This window comes from Panicum virgatum, chromosome 7K (genome assembly GCF_016808335.1).
Source record: "Panicum virgatum strain AP13 chromosome 7K, P.virgatum_v5, whole genome shotgun sequence".
Classification (NCBI taxonomy): domain Eukaryota; kingdom Viridiplantae; phylum Streptophyta; class Magnoliopsida; order Poales; family Poaceae; genus Panicum; species Panicum virgatum.
In genome coordinates, this window is record NC_053142.1 from 32,880,976 (window position 1) to 32,899,899 (window position 18,924).

Here is an 18,924-nt window from a genome sequence, read left to right on the forward strand (position 1 = left end):
TTTTAGTGTCAATGCTGTGGTTATCACTAATACAACCAATCTGATATGTTTTTTTACTTCATCGATCTTTAATTATTTGCAGTGACACCGGACTCCATCATCAATGGAATATGAGATGAAAATCAAATTCATGGGGCATGGTATGAAGATTCTGCATCATTTAATTTATATAATATGTATGTTATATGTGGCAGTCACATGTGAATTATCTGTAAACAGAAGATGTGCTACACTAAAATTTAGTGTGGTTAATTTTTTTCGCAATAATGTTATTTAAACATGTACGTGCCGCACGTGCACCCTACTAGTAGGACACTAAATCTCCACCAAAAGTCATAAGTTAGTATAGCTTATCACTGAATTTTCACCAAGTGTTCAGCACATTCATCTCAAAAGAAGGAAATAACTCCCATATGACCAGCCTTATACTTGTGCTTCGAAGTGGAGTGGGGAGGGGATGTTTTTCAACGCGTAGATAAAATGTGCCACCCTCGGCCACCAAATTCGCCCCGTGAGACATGGACTGGCCTTAGACTTGTGCTTCGAAGTGGAGCGGGAGAGGAGATTTTTTTCAATGCGCAGATAAATTGCGCCACCCCAACCACCAAAGTTGCCCCGCTAGGGGTTCGAACCCGGGCCGACGGGGTGCCACCGCGTCCGGCTGACCAACTGATCTGCCGTCGCTATATAGATGCATGTGTCAAACACAAATTACCAGTATATAGATCCTTTGAAGAAGTTATCAATAATAAGGGCGTAGGAGCCGTTATGAACCTTCATTGTCACTTAGTTTCTACACCACCACACCATCTTCTTGCTGCATAAAAGCATCCAGCCTTATTATTTAGCGCATAAGCATCCAACCTTATTATTTAGCAAGTAGTACTAAATATGGATAAAATATTGCAAGAATTTTAAGCACTGCTCACAGCTACATAAGTTGTCTGCTCCTAAGGATTGCTAACAACTCTGCGTCCTTTTTTCAGAACAGAAATCACCATCAGAGCTCACAATTGCAACAACTGTTATTTTCATTTAATTCTCTATAACACATGCAGAAATACTTCAAATATTGAAGCTGTGTAAAATTAGCCGGTTTGCAGTATCATAGGTGTCCCCATTTTTATCCAAGGTTCTATTTTCGAGGGGCAAAAATTATTCACTGGCAGTTTTATCAAAGCTTGATATTTTGGCAGATAGGTAAACATTTTCTCCTGTTTGACTTTAGAGCGGCACGAGACAGACACCGACACAAAAAATGCAAAACACTACCGAAATTGTGTTTAGATCTAAAAAATTTTTGACCACAATATCACATCAAATGTTTGGACACATGCATGTAGCATTAAATATGGGAGAAAATAATTGCACAGACTCTAAATCGCGAGACGAATCTAATGAGCCTATTTAAGCCATGATTCGCAACAGTGATGTTACAGTAACTATCCACTAATCCATAATTAATTAGGCTCATTAGATTCGTTTTGCTATTTACAACTCATCTATGTAAAATTTTTATAAATAAATTTTGTTTAATACTCCTAAATAGTAAAAAAAATTAAATTTTTTTTAACGGTCGCCATACACCCTCTAAAGTTGGCCCAACACCGGCCGTGACGTCCGCCCTCGGGCTTGCAACAAAAGCTGTCAGCCAAAGCAGGAAGCAAAAGCAGTGGATCCAAAAAAAAAAAAGCAAAAGCAGTGGATGGAAGAAAACCTTTTTGGCTGCTACTATCGTTCCGTGCCCTTAACCTTGTTTAGACGCAAATTCAAAATTCCAAAACTATCATGGCGAATATATGCGGTACATGTATGAAATATTAAATCTAGACGAAATAAAAAATTAATTATATTGTTTGCTGGTAAATTACGAGACTAATCTAACGAATCTAATTAGACCACTTAGACACTAAGATCAGTCTCAATAGAATTTTATCTATACTATAAAGATCGAAAATAATTGAAAATTTTTCTCACTCAAATCAGACCCGCCGTACCCTCACACCGGACCCACCTGTCATGCCCGAGGGGGTGAGGAGGGGAGGAGACCCATAATAAATGAGTTGTGCGATGTTTCTATCCAAAACGTCCTATTTTTTTTTCACCGTGAGGTTCCTACACCCCCCCCCCCGCCCCCCTATACCCGTCCGAAATCTCAGCCGTGCTCTATTCTGGAACACCGAGACTCGGAGCCGCGCCTCGCAGTCCGAGCGTGCCTACGCCACCGGGAAGCCGTCGCCGTCAGGGACGCCAAGTAGGAAGGCGTACTCCCCGGGGGTCTCCACGATGTCCACCGGCGCGCCGCCGCCAAGGCCGTGGACGTGCGCGTGCCCGTGATGGTGCGCGCCGGTGTGGCCGCCCGAGCGGCAGTCGCTGTCCGCGGCGGGTACGGTCTTACCAATTGGTTTCTTTCTTTCCCTCCGATTCCCCTCCTCCGTCCACGACGAGTTTATCTCGGCTCGGGCCCGGCCGCCCCTCTCCGGCATCCACCTTCTGCAAGGCCCTTTTGGCAAGGGGACCCTCTGGGAACGCATCGTGGAACCAATTTCCGACAAGAGACAGCGACGTGAGGAACGGAAGCGAGGAGAGAAGGGCTGCGGGGAGCGCGCCGCGTAGCCCGCGGGATCGAGCGCGAGGGACATGATGCGGAGGTAGGAGGAGTTGGCTGCGGCGGCGGGCGCGCAGCAGCAGAGGCTGCAAGGGTCGCGCTAGAAGTCCCACGGTACGAGGCAGGAATAGAGGGCGGAACGGAGGACGTGGCCACTGCACACTTGAGTGGCGCCAGCGCTGCCTTGTCGCCCAGGAACATGGCTGCTGGCGAGGGCGTGCACAATGCTGAGGCGCGCCGGAGCGCGAGCAGGAGGCAAGTGCGAGTAGCAGGAGCTGGAGCACGAGCGGACAACGCTGCAGGGTGTGCCGGAGCACGAGCCAGCTTCCCACTGCTATGATCCAAAATTCCATATCAAATGGATGCGCGATGGCGTGGGAATTCGATTCCCCCGCTTCCCAGCCACTATCTCCTCTTCTCCCCATGCCGATTTGAGCTTCAAAGGTCGCCCATGGTGGCTGGTGGGGAGGAGAACGGTTTTTTTTTACATATTTATCATTATTAGGAGAGCCACTCGCTCTTTTAGCATTTTTAAAATGACTCTTACATATTTAGCACTACTGTAGCTGCAGCTCCTACATTTTTACCATTTTGGCTGACGTGACAGTACACGGCAGCAGGACACGTTGGCGCGTAGTCAGTAGGAGCACGCGAAATGTCCTTCCTACCCCCGACCAATTTCTCTCTTCTCCCTCTCTGACAGCTGGGTCCCGCGGCTCCTCTCACTGCCATGTGGGTCCAGTTGTCAGCTTCGTCTTCCTCTTGCTGGCCCGCGACGCGCCGCTCTTCCACGAGCGGTACGGCTCGCCTTCGACGCGCTCAGCCTGGACTGCGAGCCCCTCGCCGCGAGCCGCTCGGCCTCGGCAACGGCCGAGGCCACCACGTCCCCCACGCCGCCGTCCTCGAGTAGAACCGTGGTGGGACCTCATCTGGTTCGGCGTCAGCGTCGTCATCAGCGCGGGCATCTTCGTGCTCACGGGGCAGGAGGCCAGCGACGCCGCCGGCCCGCCGTTGTCTTCTCCTACGCCGTCTCCGGCGTCTCCGACTCCCCGCCATGCTCTCCCACCTGGGCCCTTCATCCCCTGCCTTGCTCGTCAACAAGCGTGGCTGCCGTTGAGAAGGGGATCTATGGTCCCTATTTCTATTGGCTGTTGTGGATCCACACTCCATTGATTCCTTCGATTCCAGCTCCTCTGCCGGAATAATTGTTGATGTGATGGCCTCCCCCTTCCAGCGTCGTCGCCCCTGTATCTAGCACCAATCCGCATGGCCCGATCTCCCACCGGAGTTGCTGGAGCGCATCGTTGTCGTGCTCGTTCCATCCGCCTAATCTGCGCCTCCTGGTGCACGTGCGTGCGGGCGGCGTTCCCCTCCCGCCTCATGTTCGAGGCCCGCGCATGCGGGCGGGCGGCGTTCCCCTCTAACCTCCGGCAGTCCACGAGCATGACGACCGAGCAGGGGGCGCTCTAGAGCAATCCCAAGTTGGCCTGGTAGTCGGTCGCGGCTATGGCCGCCTCCGCGGTGGGCGTCGCCACAGGGGAGCAGAGCCGTGGAGCAGAGCGCATCGCGAACCCGGGGTGGAAGAGGAATCTGACGTGTGGGGCCCACCTAAGAAGTGAGAGAAGCTGTGGGACCCGGCTGTCGGAGAGGGAGAAGAGAGGAGGAGATCAGGGGCAGTGAGGACATTTCGCGTGCCCCTACTGACTGCGCGCCAGCGTGTCCTGCCGCCGTGTACTGCCACGTCAGCCAAAGTGGTAAAAATGTAGGAGCTGCAGCTACAGTAGTGCTAAATATGTAGGAGCCATTTTAAGAGTGCTAAACGAGCGAGTGTCTCTCATAATAATGGTAAATATGTAAAAAAAAACCCGAGGAGAACGACGTTAAAAGAAACATTTGCAAAAACGGCTCACCAAAACTTGTAATTTGTTATAGTATCTTTTTTAAATTTAAATCATCTGCTAATGGTAGTTGCAAATTTAAAGAAATTATTTTTTCCTTTGTAAAATAATTATTTACATGTAATATGTTAACAAGATATTGTTTTACGTATTTTAGATATGTATTACCAAACCTACTGTTTCACACATGTTTCCAACCAAATAACTTTGAGCTTTTTCACAGCTGACGGCTCACAGCCTATAACAACTCTTTTTTTCATAGCCATAGCTCAACTAAACACACCCTTAGCGTCACAGTTCACACCCATCTAGCATAGAGTTTCAGTTGTTTCGATTTGCTCACCTCTGCAGCAAGGTACTGCTTGTTAAGTATTTGCATTTATATAGAAAAAGTTGTACCAAATTTGTAACTGTTCGTGCCTGATGATACGTACTAATCCCGTGAGGTAGCTAGGAAAATATGATTCTTGGGCGTTTTTTTTTTCACGTATACAAGATATGAGACATTTTCTGTATGCTTTTTAATCAAGGTGAAATTAATAAAGGTGACATTTTTGGCCAAGCTAATCTATTATGTCTTTTTTTTCTGTTTGTATATGGCTAGCAATGCTATAAGCGTGAAATCTCAAACTAGATGGGAAAGATGTTAAATAAACCTGCTATTACGCATGTTTTATGAATATAATACATATGAATAGTGGTAGTTTTTAACTATATATAGAAAAAAGGCTGAATAAACATACCACTACGCATATTTTATGAATATAATACATGATAGTAAGTAGTTTTTTTAATACGTGCGGCACATCTTTGCTAGTGACATTAAATATCATCAATTATGGGTCGGCTGGGTCGGTCACCGGTTGACCCAAACCTGACCCACTTACATATTGAGCGTAGGCACAATTTCATTCGATGAAACTTCTTCTCTATCTTTTTTCATAATTATCTTGCCATGTTATAGATGCTCTTAACGTATCAGAGGATATCTATACCACACTTGGGTATTTTTCCCCTTCTCCACACCCGAATTTTTTTTACCATCGGATGAAGATCTGACGGTGGTGGATCTTCCTTGCACTGTTCATCTTCTACCTTCGACCTCCTCCTTCCTCGGCACCGTCGCCCCCGCCGCCGCCCCAGCTGCGGGCACGGGGCTCCAGCGAGACCCTCCCGCGCCCGCGGCTCCTCCGCCTGCCCCTCCCGGCGCCGTCGCCCCTGCCCAAGCCCTTTCGCGCCCGACATGGGGCTCCGCCTGCCTCTCCCGGCGCCGCGCCCCCGCCATGGCCGTCGTCGCCCTCGCCCCACCCTGGCCCAACCGGCCTCCTCCACCACCCCACCCGGCGGCGCCACCGCCGGCGGCCTCACCACCCCGCGCCCGCAACCTCCGCCGGGCCGGCCTGCCTCCCCTGACCTTTCCTCTAGGTCCGGCAATGGAGGATCCCGCCGAACCCCACCCCCAACCCCCAACCTTAAATCTCGCCGGAGATGTCACCGGGGATGGAGAAGAAGGCAAAAGAAGAGGAGAAACAAAAATTTGGGTGTGAAAGCTCTCCAAAATGCTCGGATATAGTATAGCTTTCCCGTAAAATTTTTATAAAATTTACACTAAGATTAGCCTAAATTCTGTTTAGATACGATTATAAGCCGCTTAATTAAGAATCGGCAAAACAACGTGATCTGGTACGCGTGTCCGAAGGCGACGAACCCGGCATATCTGACAAGCGAGGCCCTTCTCCTCACGTGACCCCGACCTCCTCCTCTCCGTGCGCCGCCTGGCCCTGCCCTCTCCCGCCGCCGCCACTGCTCCGCAGCCGACGCCGCCCCTGCCCACTCCGGCTGCAGCCGCCACCGCCACTGCTCCGCAGGCGCCGTCGCCCCTGCCCTCCCCCGCCTGCCTCCAGATCAGCGCCGTCCTTCCCTCCCCTGACGTCGCCTCTCTCCGGATCCGCGCCGTCCTGCCCCCCCCCCCCCCCCCCCCCCCTGCCTCCGGAGCCGCGCCGTCGCCCCTGCAGTGCACCTGACGCCGGCTGGCTCTCCTGCCTCCCCTTTCGGCAGCTGTAACTCCGCGCCGGGGACTCGCTGCTCGTGCTCGGCGCGCTCTACTCCACCCATCCGAGTAAGGATGCCCACCCCCCTTAATGCCCTTGCTTTTACTGTACTTGACATAGACCAATCTAGTCTTATTTAACATACATGTAATTTACAAAGTAGAAACGCCATAGCGATAGTTGATTCTCCTTATCCAAGTGTTCCTTCGCCCTTTTGGAATTTGCCCGTTCTGCATTGAGAAAAAAAAGTGTCCTCGAAAAGTTACAGTGGAGGTAGATAGGAGAAGGGATCTCGGCATTTGTAAAATGAGACTGCAAGCGTGCATGTTTTGCCACTCGGCATTTGTAAAATCGAGTTGCAGGTTATTTATGTCTGAAGCCCGAAATCCCAAATCCCTGTTTGATTGTACCCTTGGAAGGAGCATTTTGGTTTATGCCAGATAAGGCTTAGCATTTCAGGTAGTAAATATTTTGTTCAGTAGCATTTTTCTCTCTCTCTTTTTCTCCTTTTGTTCTCTCAGTCCACCTTGAGCACTGCGATACATCATACATAGCATGGCTGTTTCAGTGTGTGCCAGATTAAGATTGGTATTGCATCATCTGTCTGCTCATTTCGGTGTTTATTTAAATATTAAGAAGTTAAATGTGGATTGTGTATATATGGCAGTCATCTCTCAAGGTTTCCCCCTCCATCTTTCAAGGTTTCTATCCATGGCACTCGTCGTGATGTGTGGGCAGCCATGCAGCGGCAAATCAGCAGCTGCTGCTTGCCTTGCTGCTGCACTGCGCACTTTCTCAACAGACCTTATTGTCCGTATCATTGACGAGTCATCACTCCATCTCGGACGCAATGATAGCTACAAAGGTATTGACTATTATGTGTCTTAACTATGCACTTCTATTTATGCTACTGATTCACCTCTATTTTTACCCCTGTGATGAGCTTGTTTCTTTCTTGGGGGTCATGTTTGTTTGTTCCCTTTTTAGATATGGTCGTGGAAAAAAACTTGAGAGGAGTTCTTAGATCAGAAGTTGACAGATCGGTGTCACGAGACAGCATAATCATTGTTGACTCTTTGAACAATATTAAGGTGGGGCGCTATCAAATTCTTCATCCTATTTTCACAAATTTTTAGTGAGTAATCAGTTCTCAATTAATAATATAATTCTACATGCTTTGTCTTTATCTGTCTGCCCATCTTGTAGTTTAGACTTTTATTCCTTATCACTGTGATGAACTGATGATCAGGGCTGCAGAATATCTGTTTGTAAGTTTCTCAGACCTTCCAAGGGAGCTGGGAACCAACTGGTTTATGGAGGTTACTAGATGGTTACATGTTCAATCGCGGTCATAAACTTTTGAAACCTTCTACAATTTTCTACTTTCAAAAAAAATTATTTATCCAGTTTAGTAAAGCATAACAGTAAAAAGGAAAACTTTTAAATTACATGCTTTCACCAGGATTATTTTATCTTGGAACATGTTGGAATTTCCAGTGACCCATGGTAACTGCTGGTTATTATCCGAGTTTGGACCCTTTATCTTTATTATCTGCAAAAATATGTTTTAAATTTTATCTAAATCAATATGGCATGATCACCATTTTTGCCATAAATAATAGAAGTTTACATGAATATTAAAATTATGTTATTATAATTTATAAGCTGATCTTTTTTCTATTATTGTTGTAGTATATCTTAAACTAGTAAATCAAATGATCATGTAGCGAGTGATGAACCTCCTTTTTTGGTGGGTTATTTTGGTGAAGTTCAAGCATTCTCAAAGAAGTCTCATAAATACACAGCATTTAGCTTCTATGAATGTGGCATGAACAAGTAATATGACAATCTAGTTGCAAATGTTGCTATGTGCTAACTCTATTGACTGACGTTCATTGATTCAGTGATGTGACACTCAGTTACAAATGTACTGGTCTTTTGGGCTGACTTCCTTTGTTATTGTACATTCAAACTGTCCTGTATAAATTCTCACATTACTTGTGATATAAAATAGAACCTGCAATTTGGGTTACATGATTTTACAGTTGTGATGCCTTTGAATGAATAATGGTCTTGCAACATTGTTGTGTATAGGTATGCAATTATTGTGCATGTGTATGTATCTTAGGTATAGACAATTGAATTTCACCTGATAATATGCAGGGGTACCGATATGAGCTGTGGTGTCTTGCACGTGCATCTGGAGTAAGATATTGCGTGGTAGCCACTTGCTCTCTTGTTTATGTACTTATTGTTATTTCGTGTTAGAATAATGTTTCTGCTAGCATAATTCAAACAGGCTAGAGTTGTAGACGATACTATGTGTTCCAAAATTATGGATTTAGTTAACATAAGTCAGATGATAGTGTTGCTTGCATGATGAGCTACCTTATCAGACTAGCCTTTTTATTTATTAGAGTATCACCTAATTTAAGTTGCAAGACAGAGCCTCACCTAAATAAACTTACAAAGAGGATTTCGTTTAATACGAAAAATAGGACAAGTTGGAATTCATGACCATGTTCTGCCTGATATTTGTATCCAACAGCACCTATAGGAAAGCTTGGAAACTTTATTCTTCTTTGAACTCTTCAGTAATAATCATACTTTAGAAAGTGATTTCCTTTATACTTCCTTTTTTATTTTCAGCTTTTTTGTGATACAGAAGTGGGCCATTGTAGGGAATGGAACAGCAACCGCAAGGAGAAAGGAGAACCCGCATACGATAGTAATATGTAAGTCACTTTTTTCTTATGGAGCTTGTTGACCTGAAACTACTAAGGGCTTGCTTGGATAGAAGAGGATTGGAGGGAAATTTGGATTGAGTCTAAAATGAACTAATTTTCTCTCTAATCCCTCCCACTCCACTTCAATCCACTAGTTTCCAAACAAGGCCTACCTAATGGGTCACATATTATTGACATTCTTGTTTTAAATGGACTCATAATTCTTAGGTTATAAAATCTTTAGTTACTACATTGGATTTATGTGGGCCGGATAACACAACTGTGCATTTCTGTCCAAGTACTGCTATCAGTAACAGTTACCCTGTCTTTTCCCTTTCTTCAATGATGACAGATTTGAAGATCTTGTGAGGAGGTTTGAGAATCCAGATAGGCGTAATCGTTGGGATTCCCCTCTTTTTGAATTGTTTCCATCCAGAGGTAACTGATTTGCTTTCTTTTCTTTTTTCTAAAAAGAGAGAAATTAACTTATACACATCACTTTTACCAATTACCCTCATTGTCTGTGTTTCATCTCTCAAAAATTTCTTCTCTAGTGTTGCATATGCTGTCAAATTTATAGCCGCTTCATTTCCCTGTTTTTTTGTCTTAACGATGCAATTGTTTGTCTAAAGTTGATTCGGAGCATCATATGTTTCACTACAACTAAGTAGCGATGAAAGGCACTAACGCTTTTTGGACTAGTAAATAGCAATGCAATACTAAGTGTTCTTCTTTTGTAGTTATTTTAAAATATAGTGTTTGAACTCAGCATTCATTACTGGTTGCTATCGAGACTAATAATAATAAGTATACAGTGCATTGTGGATGGAAACATAGACTGGCAGTAGACAAAGTTGTCGGTTTCCTGTCATCGTGGCTCTTTCTCGCATTTTTTAATTGACTGCAGAAATAGATGCTGGAAATTGGAATTATTTGTTGGGATAGATTTACTTGAGTACTGAGGGACGGGATCACAGGAAGAGAATGGGGCATGAGGAATATCTCAATTCCCATGTGTTAGGATATGGGTACATTTTCATTCCAGCTATTAGCTCATGGTTATCGAAGTTGTCTGAGCCTCCAAACTAATTTGCCATTGATGCCACTCGTTCCAGCTTGCTGCCAAACGTCCTTGCCATCCTTTACCACAGGTGACCCACTCTTGTTCTCATCCACATCAGAGCCCCTTCCGAAGTTGCTCTTGAGCCTGGTCCAATGGCTGCTCTTGAGCCAGCAGCCAAGGCTGTCGTTTTGCTCCATTGAGACATTTGCACTACCCTCTCAAGTTATTATTGATGTCATTGCTATTGGTCTATTTATTCATTTGGGCGGGGCTTTATGTAAAAAGTAGAATGGATGCTTACCTGCAAATTTTAGTCATGAAATTCAACCATACTCCCAAACGAGTCGTTTCCAAATGTATCAACGGTAGCAGTCTCAGATTCCAGTTTTTAAACCCACCTCATATTCCTGCCACATCCAATCCATGTCAAACACATTATCCACAGCTTAGCAATAAGTACCGTCCAACAAATTTTAACTATATGTGTTTTTATGGCTTTCAAAACTCTATGGCTCCATTACAGTCTAAAGAAATCAAAAAGAAAAACTGTACGGCTCCATTTGTTAGAGGTGGATTATAATAGCTTTGTTTGTCAGAACTGCTTTCGAAATTTGGTGTTTGGTTAGCTACTTGTTTCTAAACAATGTCCCAGGAAAAGGAGGTTTAGCATCCCGATTAAGAGAATATCTGGAAGTAGTATGTAAAGATACTTTCATGTGAAAAAATAGGGAAGGATCAATCATTGCAGTAAGTTTTTTAAAAACAGTAATCTGATCTGCCTAACATTGGACTTTTCATAAATTGCTTCTGCAGCAGCTTAAAAATATGTGCACACAGGACACTGCAGCAACGCATATTGCCTCTTTTTGTTTACAGCACATAATTAAATTTGGTTAATCTGTTTTCTCTACTGTTTTTGATAGATGCAATAGTGGAATCAGCTCCTGTCATTGCCGAGGCTGTGTCATATTTGACAAAGAAGGTGGATTCAAAAACAAGAGATGTAAAAGTTCTCCAACCTACAATTGCCACTCAGACTGTAAGTATAAACTCTGGTTGTAAGGATGAAGTTGAAATAAATGACAAGACTAGTGAAGCTGCATTATGCTGTAATTTAATCTCCATAAACAATTTCTTCCTGAATTATTCAGTACTCTGATAATTTAGTGTGGTGTTGTAACATTTGGCATCTTATTTCAAAATGTTTAAGTGTATGCCTGTATTCTATTAGGCTTCATCCTTAGAACCATATGCCAAGCATATTCTTCTAATAACTGGATATGGATATATTGAACATGGACATCGCTAGCACACATTCAGTTACTTATTATATTGCCTGTTCGGTGGTTGTTGAAATCTTTAGGATATGTGAATGGTTATGCGGTATACTCTGGTTTCCTAATAAGCAAAAGCCCTAAGCCTTTGGCAGGTATGATAATTTTCTACTGCTGGATTGAACATGCTTGACTATCCTAATCACATGGTATGTTAATTTGTTTGGGCGACTATAGTTTTCAGATTTCTAGGTTGTTCAGTGATACTGATATCAGGATTAGTCCAGCCCAAAGATATTGAGTAAATACCATTGGTTTTTTTTTGAAAGGGAGTAAATACCATAGTTACTGAAATTGGCGATATGAGAAATGGAATAGTTCAAGAAAAACTGGCAGCTTCGCTTCCATCATGTGAACTAACTGTAGGAGAGAATAATGCATGTATTCCTCCAACCCTAGAAGGGTGGGTATATATAATACCTATACATGGGCCTCTAGATGAGCCTCTATACACATGGGCTCAATATACTCCAACACCCCCCCCCCCCGCAGTCTGAACTACCGGCGCAACAGTGTTCAAGACTGTACAACAAGAAAGCTGACACCCCCCGCAGTCTGAACTACCGACGCAGCGGTGTTCAAGACTGGACAAGAAGAGAGTACAAATAGAGTACAAAGGGCAAATACCCCCCGCAGCCACAACTAGCCACCGGCTACATTGAGGCTGGATCGAAACTCCGAGAAGATCGAGGAGGGCAGCCCCTTGGTGAAGATGTCAGCAAACTGGGAGGTAGTCGGGACATGGAGTACCCGAACATCGTCGATTGCGACTCTGTCGCGCACGAAGTGTAGGTCGATCTCCACGTGCTTCATCCGCTGATGCTGGACGGGGTTGGTGGAGAGATACACGGCGCTGACGTTGTCGCAGTAGACGAGCGTGCTCTTGGCGAGCGGGCTGTGGAGCTCCGCCAAGAGCTGTCGTAGCCAGGACGCCTCCGCTATGCCGTTACCGACAGCCCGGTACTCCGCCTCGGTACTGGAGCGAGAGACAACCGGCTGCCGCTTGGACGACCAGGAGACCAGGTTGCCGCCCAGGAAGACGGCGTAGCTGGAAGTAAGGCTGGACGAAAAACTCGTGGCTCGGTAGCTCGCTCGGCTCATTAGTGGCTCGGCTCGGCTCGGCTCGTAGAAAAATATAAACGAGCCAAGCCAAAGTTTTGGCTCGGTCTCTTATCGAGCCAGCTCGAGCCAGCTCGCGAGCAGCTCGCGAGCCGCAACGAGCCAACGCTCAAATCTAGCCGGCCCAGCAGCCCAGCTTCGACTCGATGAAAGTGAAACCCTAAGCCTACCTCTCCGGCTCTCCCAGTCCCACACTCCCACTCCCACCTCTGCGAGGCGGCTGGGCGACTCGCGAGTCCCGTCGCCTCCCCCGACCTCGCCCCGTCACCTCGCCCGTCCGGTCGTCCCCGGCAGCCTGGCCCGCCACTCCAACGACCCGCCTCCGGGGGCCGGCGCCCTGCCCTGCGGCCTCGCGGCCGGCGCCCCTGCGCGTGGCGCGCCTCGCGGCCGGGGGCCGGCGCCCTCCCTGCGGGCTACGGCCTCGGCGCCTCGCCCGTCGCCTCCCCCGACCTCGCCCCGCCACCTCGCCCGTCCGGTCGTCCCCGACAGCCCGGCCCGCCCCTCCGACGACTTGCCTCCGAGGGCCGGCGCGCCTGTGTGCCTCGCGGCCGGCGCCCCTGTGCGCCTCGCGGCCGGGGGCAGGCACCCCTGCGCCCTCGCCCCCCGCTGGACCTGCTCGGCGCAACGACGGCTCCTCCAGCTGCAGGACCCCTCTCCCCGCAGCCATGGAGGAAGACCCTGGACATCTTCTTGTTGCGCCACCACCCCGCAGCTATGGAGGCATCTGGCTCTGCTAGTGCTAGCTGGCTGGGTTTTTTTTGGAGCTGGCTCGTGAGCCAAACGAGCCAGCTCGAGCTGCCAAACGAGCCGAGCCGAGCCTGACTTTCAGCTCGGCCTGATAACGAGCCGAGCCAGCTCGTTACCATAACGAGCCAGCTCGAGCTGAGCCGAGCCGAGCCGAGCCGGCTCGACATCCAGCCTTAGCTGGAAATGGAGCGACGAGTGTCCGGGCAGCCAGCCCAGTCAGCGTCGGTGTAGACCACCAACTCAGCAGAGGACGAGCGGTGAAGCACCAGGCCGAGGTCCACAGTGCCACGAACGTAGCGGAGGAGATGCTTCAGCGCAGCAAGGTGTGACTCCCGGGGATCATGCATATGGAGACAGACCTGCTAGACAGCGTAGGTGAGGTCCGGCCTGGTGAAGGTGAGGTACTGCAAAGCACCAACCAGACTCCGGTAGGCAGTAGGATTAGCCACCGGATCACCCAGATCAGCGGACATCTTCGCCTGAGTGTCGACAGGAGTGGAGCAGGGCTTGCAATCAGTCACCCCAGTCTGCTCCAGGATATCGAGTGCGTACTGCCGTTGGTGCAGGAGAAGACCAGACGGGCGAGGCTCAACAGTGACGCCCAAGAAGTGGTGGAGCTGACCGAGATCCTTCATAGCAAACTCCTGCTGCAGAGAGGTGATGACACTCTGAAGCAACCGCTGACTAGAGGTTGTGAGCACAATGTCATCAACGTAGAGCAGCAGATAGGAAGTCTCATCCCCACGGCGGTAGACGAAGAGAGACGTGTCAGACTTGGCCTCGGTGAACCCCAAAGTCAGCAAAAACGTGGCGAACCGAGAGTACCAAGCCCGAGGAGCCTGCTTCAGTCCATAGAGAGCCCGCAGTGCCGCCGTGGGTCCTGACGAGGTCCCGAAGATCTAGGGAGATGGTCCCGAAGATCCAGGACATGGCGACGCTGTCGAGGCGCAGCCACGCCACGTCCCGCGCCTCGATCGGCGAGTCGACGAGGACGTGGTCGTCGAGGGCGTAGCGGCGGAGGGTGAGGAGGACCTGGTCCCGCCAGCGGCCGTAGGAGGAGGACGCGGGGTCGAGGAGGACGGAGACCAGGGCCCTGATGTTCTGGACGCCGGCTGCCTGGAGGTGGAGCTAGGCGACCATGGGGTCGGTCGGGTCGTACCGGGCTCCAGATCTAGCTGGCGGGGCCTGGTGGGAGGAGGAGGCGTCGTGCTCGGGGTCGACTGGCTGGCCAGAGGAGATGCAGAGGTAGCGCTCCGCCTCGGCGACCCGGAGAGCGAGGGCGTCCGCCGTGGCGCGCTCGCGCTCCCAGGTGAGGGCTGCCACACGGACCCGCTCCTGGGCCGCCAAAGCCTCTGACTTGGCGGCGAGGAGGGCCGCGGCGAGAGCGGCATTGGCCTGCCGCCCTCGGAAGGCGGCGGCAGAGAGCGGCGCATCCATGGGAGGCATCCCGAGCTCGGGCCACGTGGGATCGGCGACGGTGGCGGCGGCGGGCTGCTTGCCGGCAGCGACTGCGGCGCGGTGAGCGGCGGTGGCGGCAGCAGCATCACCCGCAGGCACCAGAGGGGCCGTGCCCGCACCAGGGACGACCTGAGCGGCGGCGGCGACGGCGGCGGGCCCACTCGCGTCCACGCCAGGGACGGCCTGGGCGGCGGCGGCGGAGGCCCGATCTGGGCGGCAGCGGCGGCTGCAGGCCCACCTGCGCCCGCACCAGGGCCGGGCACGACCTGGGCGGCGGCGGCGGCTGCAGCCCCGGCCTGGGCCCCTCCCGCGCCTGCGCCCGCGCCAGGGCCAGCCTGGGGGGCCAGCGCGGCGGCGGAGCAGAGGAGGGAAGGGCGGCGGCCGCTCCGGCGGCGGCGGCCTCGGGGGCGGCGGATCCGGCGGCCCCCAGGCCCTTGCCGGCTGCGGCGGCCCTGCCCTGCTCGGGATCGAGCTGGGCCAGGGAGGCGGTGGGCCTGGCAGGCCATGGCGCCGGCGCAGAGAGAGGGGAAGGAAGGGAAGAGAGGGAGGGGAAGGAGGAGAGGGGAGGAGGGGCCGGCGGCTGGCCATGGTGGCCGGCGGCGGCGGCGGCGGGCTGGAGGGTGGAGAGAGGAGAGAGAGGAAACCTAGGCTAAAGATACCATGTAGGAGAGAATAATACATGTATTCCTCCAACCCTAGAAGGGTGGGTATATATAATATCTATACATGAGCCTCTAGATAGGCCTCTATACACATGGGCTCAATATACTCCAACACTAACTTAGGATATCAAATGCTTTTCAAATTTCCTTTCCTGTGTGACAGAAGGCAGTTTTAAATGTACATATGCTGTTGGTTTTCTTCCTAGATCTTGGCAATTACCTGAGGATTTTCCTATGGCTTGATATTTCAGGTGAGAACAACAGAGACTAATTCCCTCTATGAGATGGACAAAGCAACACAGGTACTAGCAGTTCTCTTGGTTGGTAGCTGGTCTTAAATCTACAAGCCTTGATAATGTTCTGCGCTTTGCAGGAAGTGGTGAATGCAATTGTTGAAGCACAATCCTGTGGTCTTGGGCTTGCCATGAACGAGATTTCTATTGGACCTAACTTGCCAACTATATCCTTTGTTCATTGAGTAAATGTTATAGTAAATTTTATTATTATGTGACATTGTACAAATGCAGTCTCAGTGATTTAAACCCACAGGTTGTTTTTTCATTTTAGTTTGCTATCCAGTCTGCACATGGTATCAATGTAGAATTAGCTCCACAACTTCATATATTTGAAAGATTTCCTCTTCTGCATTTCTACATGCATAAAGTAAAGTTGGGAAAACTTCAGCTATCCTTGGTGGTTACTATTTGAATTGAGGTCTTTAACTAATTGCTACATCAATCTTCAAAGATCTGTTGGCCTGCCTGAGCTCCGGAGCCTGCGACGAACTTTCATTAAGCTGGCAGGGCAGTACAGCCTGAGTGGCCCACCACCGCCGACTGATGCCGATAGCGCAAAGAGGATGTTTGTTGACTACTTAAACCGTGAAGTTGGAGCTTGATGGGTTTTCCTCTCTGATGCATAAATAATTTGGGCATGTACTTTTAGTGGCGTTGAAAAGACTGCCTGCCCTCATTGTATCTTGGGTATAGGATTTCATAAATGCTGACATCATACAGGAATTCTTGTACCTTTTGTAACACACAAAATTCTAGGGAAACCGAACTTTGAAAATCCACTTGTTTAAATGTGGATTGTGTATATATGGCAGTCACCTCTCAAGGTTTTCCCCTCCATCTCTCAAGGTTTCTAGGAAGCCGTGGCACTGGCACCGCAGCCGGGGATGCCTAAGCGACCCGTGCGATGGCACCTGTAATCCATGCATGGGCTGGGGAATCTGGCGTGCGTCAGGCAGCAAGGTGTGTGGGCGCGGCGCCTGATGCACGAACTCGACAGGATCTAAGAAACAGTAAAAAATGGAAAACAAATTTCTGCCTTTTTGGTACGCACGCTGCCGAAGACCCACCACGATCTAGCGGATTTGCCTCGCTAGCGAAAGGATTTCCGCCGTTCCTCTCTCCGCCAGCTCAGCCTAAGCAAGCGATATCGACGGCCGTTGGACAAGGTCTTAGTTGGCGGTTTTTTCTGGTTGCGAGGTCCACGGCCATCGGCCGGCCGGGCAAGGGGTTAGTAGCCATCACCGTCAGGTCTCGAGGGCCTGCGGAGGGGAGGCTTGTGCGACGGCGGTACAGATAACTGAAGGATGCGGTGCGGTGAGAGCGCAGGGGGCCTGCCAACTGGGCGCCGCGCTCACAACGGAACTCTCACAGTCTAGCTAAATCTTAAGAACGTAAAATTCAAATAAGGTCTCTCGATTTTGCACTAAACATTCTAGAAAAAACTTTGGGCTTCCAATGTAGTCTTTAAGTATGGCTGAGGCGGTGGAGGTGAAATTCGGCGAGGGGAGGGCTTGTCGGCGGTGGAGAAGTGATGGGGGAGTACGAGGGGATCACATGCGATCGATTTAAGGTAAGAGCCAGAGTCGGAGGTGGTCAGAACCCAACTTTCCGCACTCGTTCCCAACCTCGTCGTCGACGTTCTTCTATGTCTGAGCGTTCCTGTAGTGAGGTAGAAGAAGGGGCTAAGGGAGAGGGGAAAGAAACTGAAGGGGCTAACGCCCTGTTCGGCTGGGTGGTTTGGGCTGGCTGAACACTGTAGCGGATGATTTTTGTGAGAGGACGTATACTGTAGCGGCTGATTACTGTAGCAACTACATGTGGTATAGCCTCGATTACACGTGGGAGCGCGTACTGTACCCGTACAGGCTGTAAGAGAGGGGGGAGGGGGCCTCTGGAAGGTTCCTACATCCGGAGCACGGAGGGCAGCAGCGCTGCTCGTCCAGCGGTGGCGCAGGCGCGCTACAGTAGGAGCGGAGGGACCGGCGGCGGCGTCAGAGACTCGGAGGAGGGCAGCAGCGCTGCTATGGCAGCGGGGCTGGGAGCGCAGGAGGGCGACAGAGGAAGGCAGTGCGAGGGGCAAGGCCGCGAGAGGGCGTCTATTCATTGCATGTGTGACTAGAAGCTATACTATCGCATAAGTCTATTAGAGATATAAAAACATAAATTGTTCCGAAATAAAATAAAATATTCCCAAAAATAAGTTCCGGAACAAATAAAAATGTTCCAAGAAATATCTAGTGATAAAAATTGTTTCAGAACAAATAAAAATATTATTTAAATATAATCAAATATGATAGTATGATTTCTAATTGCACGTGCGATGAATAGATGTCACGGGGCCGAGATGGCGAGCGGATGGGCTCCGGTATAGTTGTCGAGCGGATGGGTTCCAATACTTCAAACTAACTTTTCTCCTAAACTTCTTTTTCGAATCCATTTGAACTATAATATTGTTTGGAATTAGTACGATAAAATAAAATCCAATATGTATATTTCTATTTTTTAAAAAAATCGACATTTCTAAAAACTAATTTCGACATTTACACTTCAGAAGATCAACATTTTATGTAAAATATTGGACTAGATTGTCTAAAATGTTAACCTACTTTGAATAATTGTTGAATCTAGTACAAACAAATGTTGGATTGGCTTTCTCTCTCTTATAATAACATAAGCTATAAATATAACAAATTAACTAAGGGTCAACAAAGAAAAAGAAGAGAAAAAAATCGAACATGAAAGGACATGCGAACAGCCAAAACCTCTGTTGTACCTGTTCTTGCGCTGCTGACTGCTGTGCAACATGCGCTGGGCCGGTTTTTCTACTAATCGTATTGTCTTGGGCTTTAATTGGGTTTTAAAGATGTCTTGGGCTTTAATTGGGTTTTTTCTCCTAATAACGCCCGACCTATAAACCTCAGGGGGCGCTCCCCGTCTCGCTCCGCTCGACTCTGCAGTTCCT

General features: G+C 49.0%; 1 protein-coding gene across 3 annotated transcripts; it reads left to right on the plus strand.

The window, feature by feature from the left end:
• The first annotated feature begins 6,208 nt into the window (after positions 1–6,208).
• Positions 6,209–16,799, plus strand: LOC120641052 (protein KTI12 homolog). Of its 3 annotated transcripts, none has more exons than XM_039917011.1 (10): positions 6,210–6,625; positions 7,225–7,422; positions 7,545–7,648; positions 8,721–8,777; positions 9,207–9,292; positions 9,636–9,721; positions 11,270–11,385; positions 15,918–15,968; positions 16,040–16,126; positions 16,400–16,799. In XM_039917011.1, exons 2-10 carry the CDS (start codon positions 7,269–7,271, stop codon positions 16,562–16,564), a joined length of 906 nt encoding a protein of 301 aa, XP_039772945.1. In that variant the 5' UTR covers positions 6,210–6,625; positions 7,225–7,268; the 3' UTR covers positions 16,565–16,799. The 3 variants fall into 3 exon arrangements, with proteins under 3 accessions (XP_039772947.1, XP_039772945.1, XP_039772946.1); XM_039917012.1 differs by having other exon boundaries at positions 7,259–7,422; XM_039917013.1 differs by lacking the exon at positions 8,721–8,777 and having other exon boundaries at positions 6,209–6,625.
• The last annotated feature ends 2,125 nt before the right edge of the window (positions 16,800–18,924 follow it).

Excerpts from the sequence above, each read along its gene's own strand:
- LOC120641052 (XM_039917011.1), top strand. The coding sequence starts at position 7,269 with ATGGCACTCGTCGTGATGTGTGGGCAGCCATGCAGCGGCAAATCAGCA. Across the intron at positions 8,778-9,206 it reads CTGGAGTAAGATATTGCGTG|CTTTTTTGTGATACAGAAGT; the intron begins GTAGCCACTTGC and ends TTTTATTTTCAG. Across the intron at positions 9,722-11,269 it reads TGAATTGTTTCCATCCAGAG|ATGCAATAGTGGAATCAGCT; the intron begins GTAACTGATTTG and ends TGTTTTTGATAG.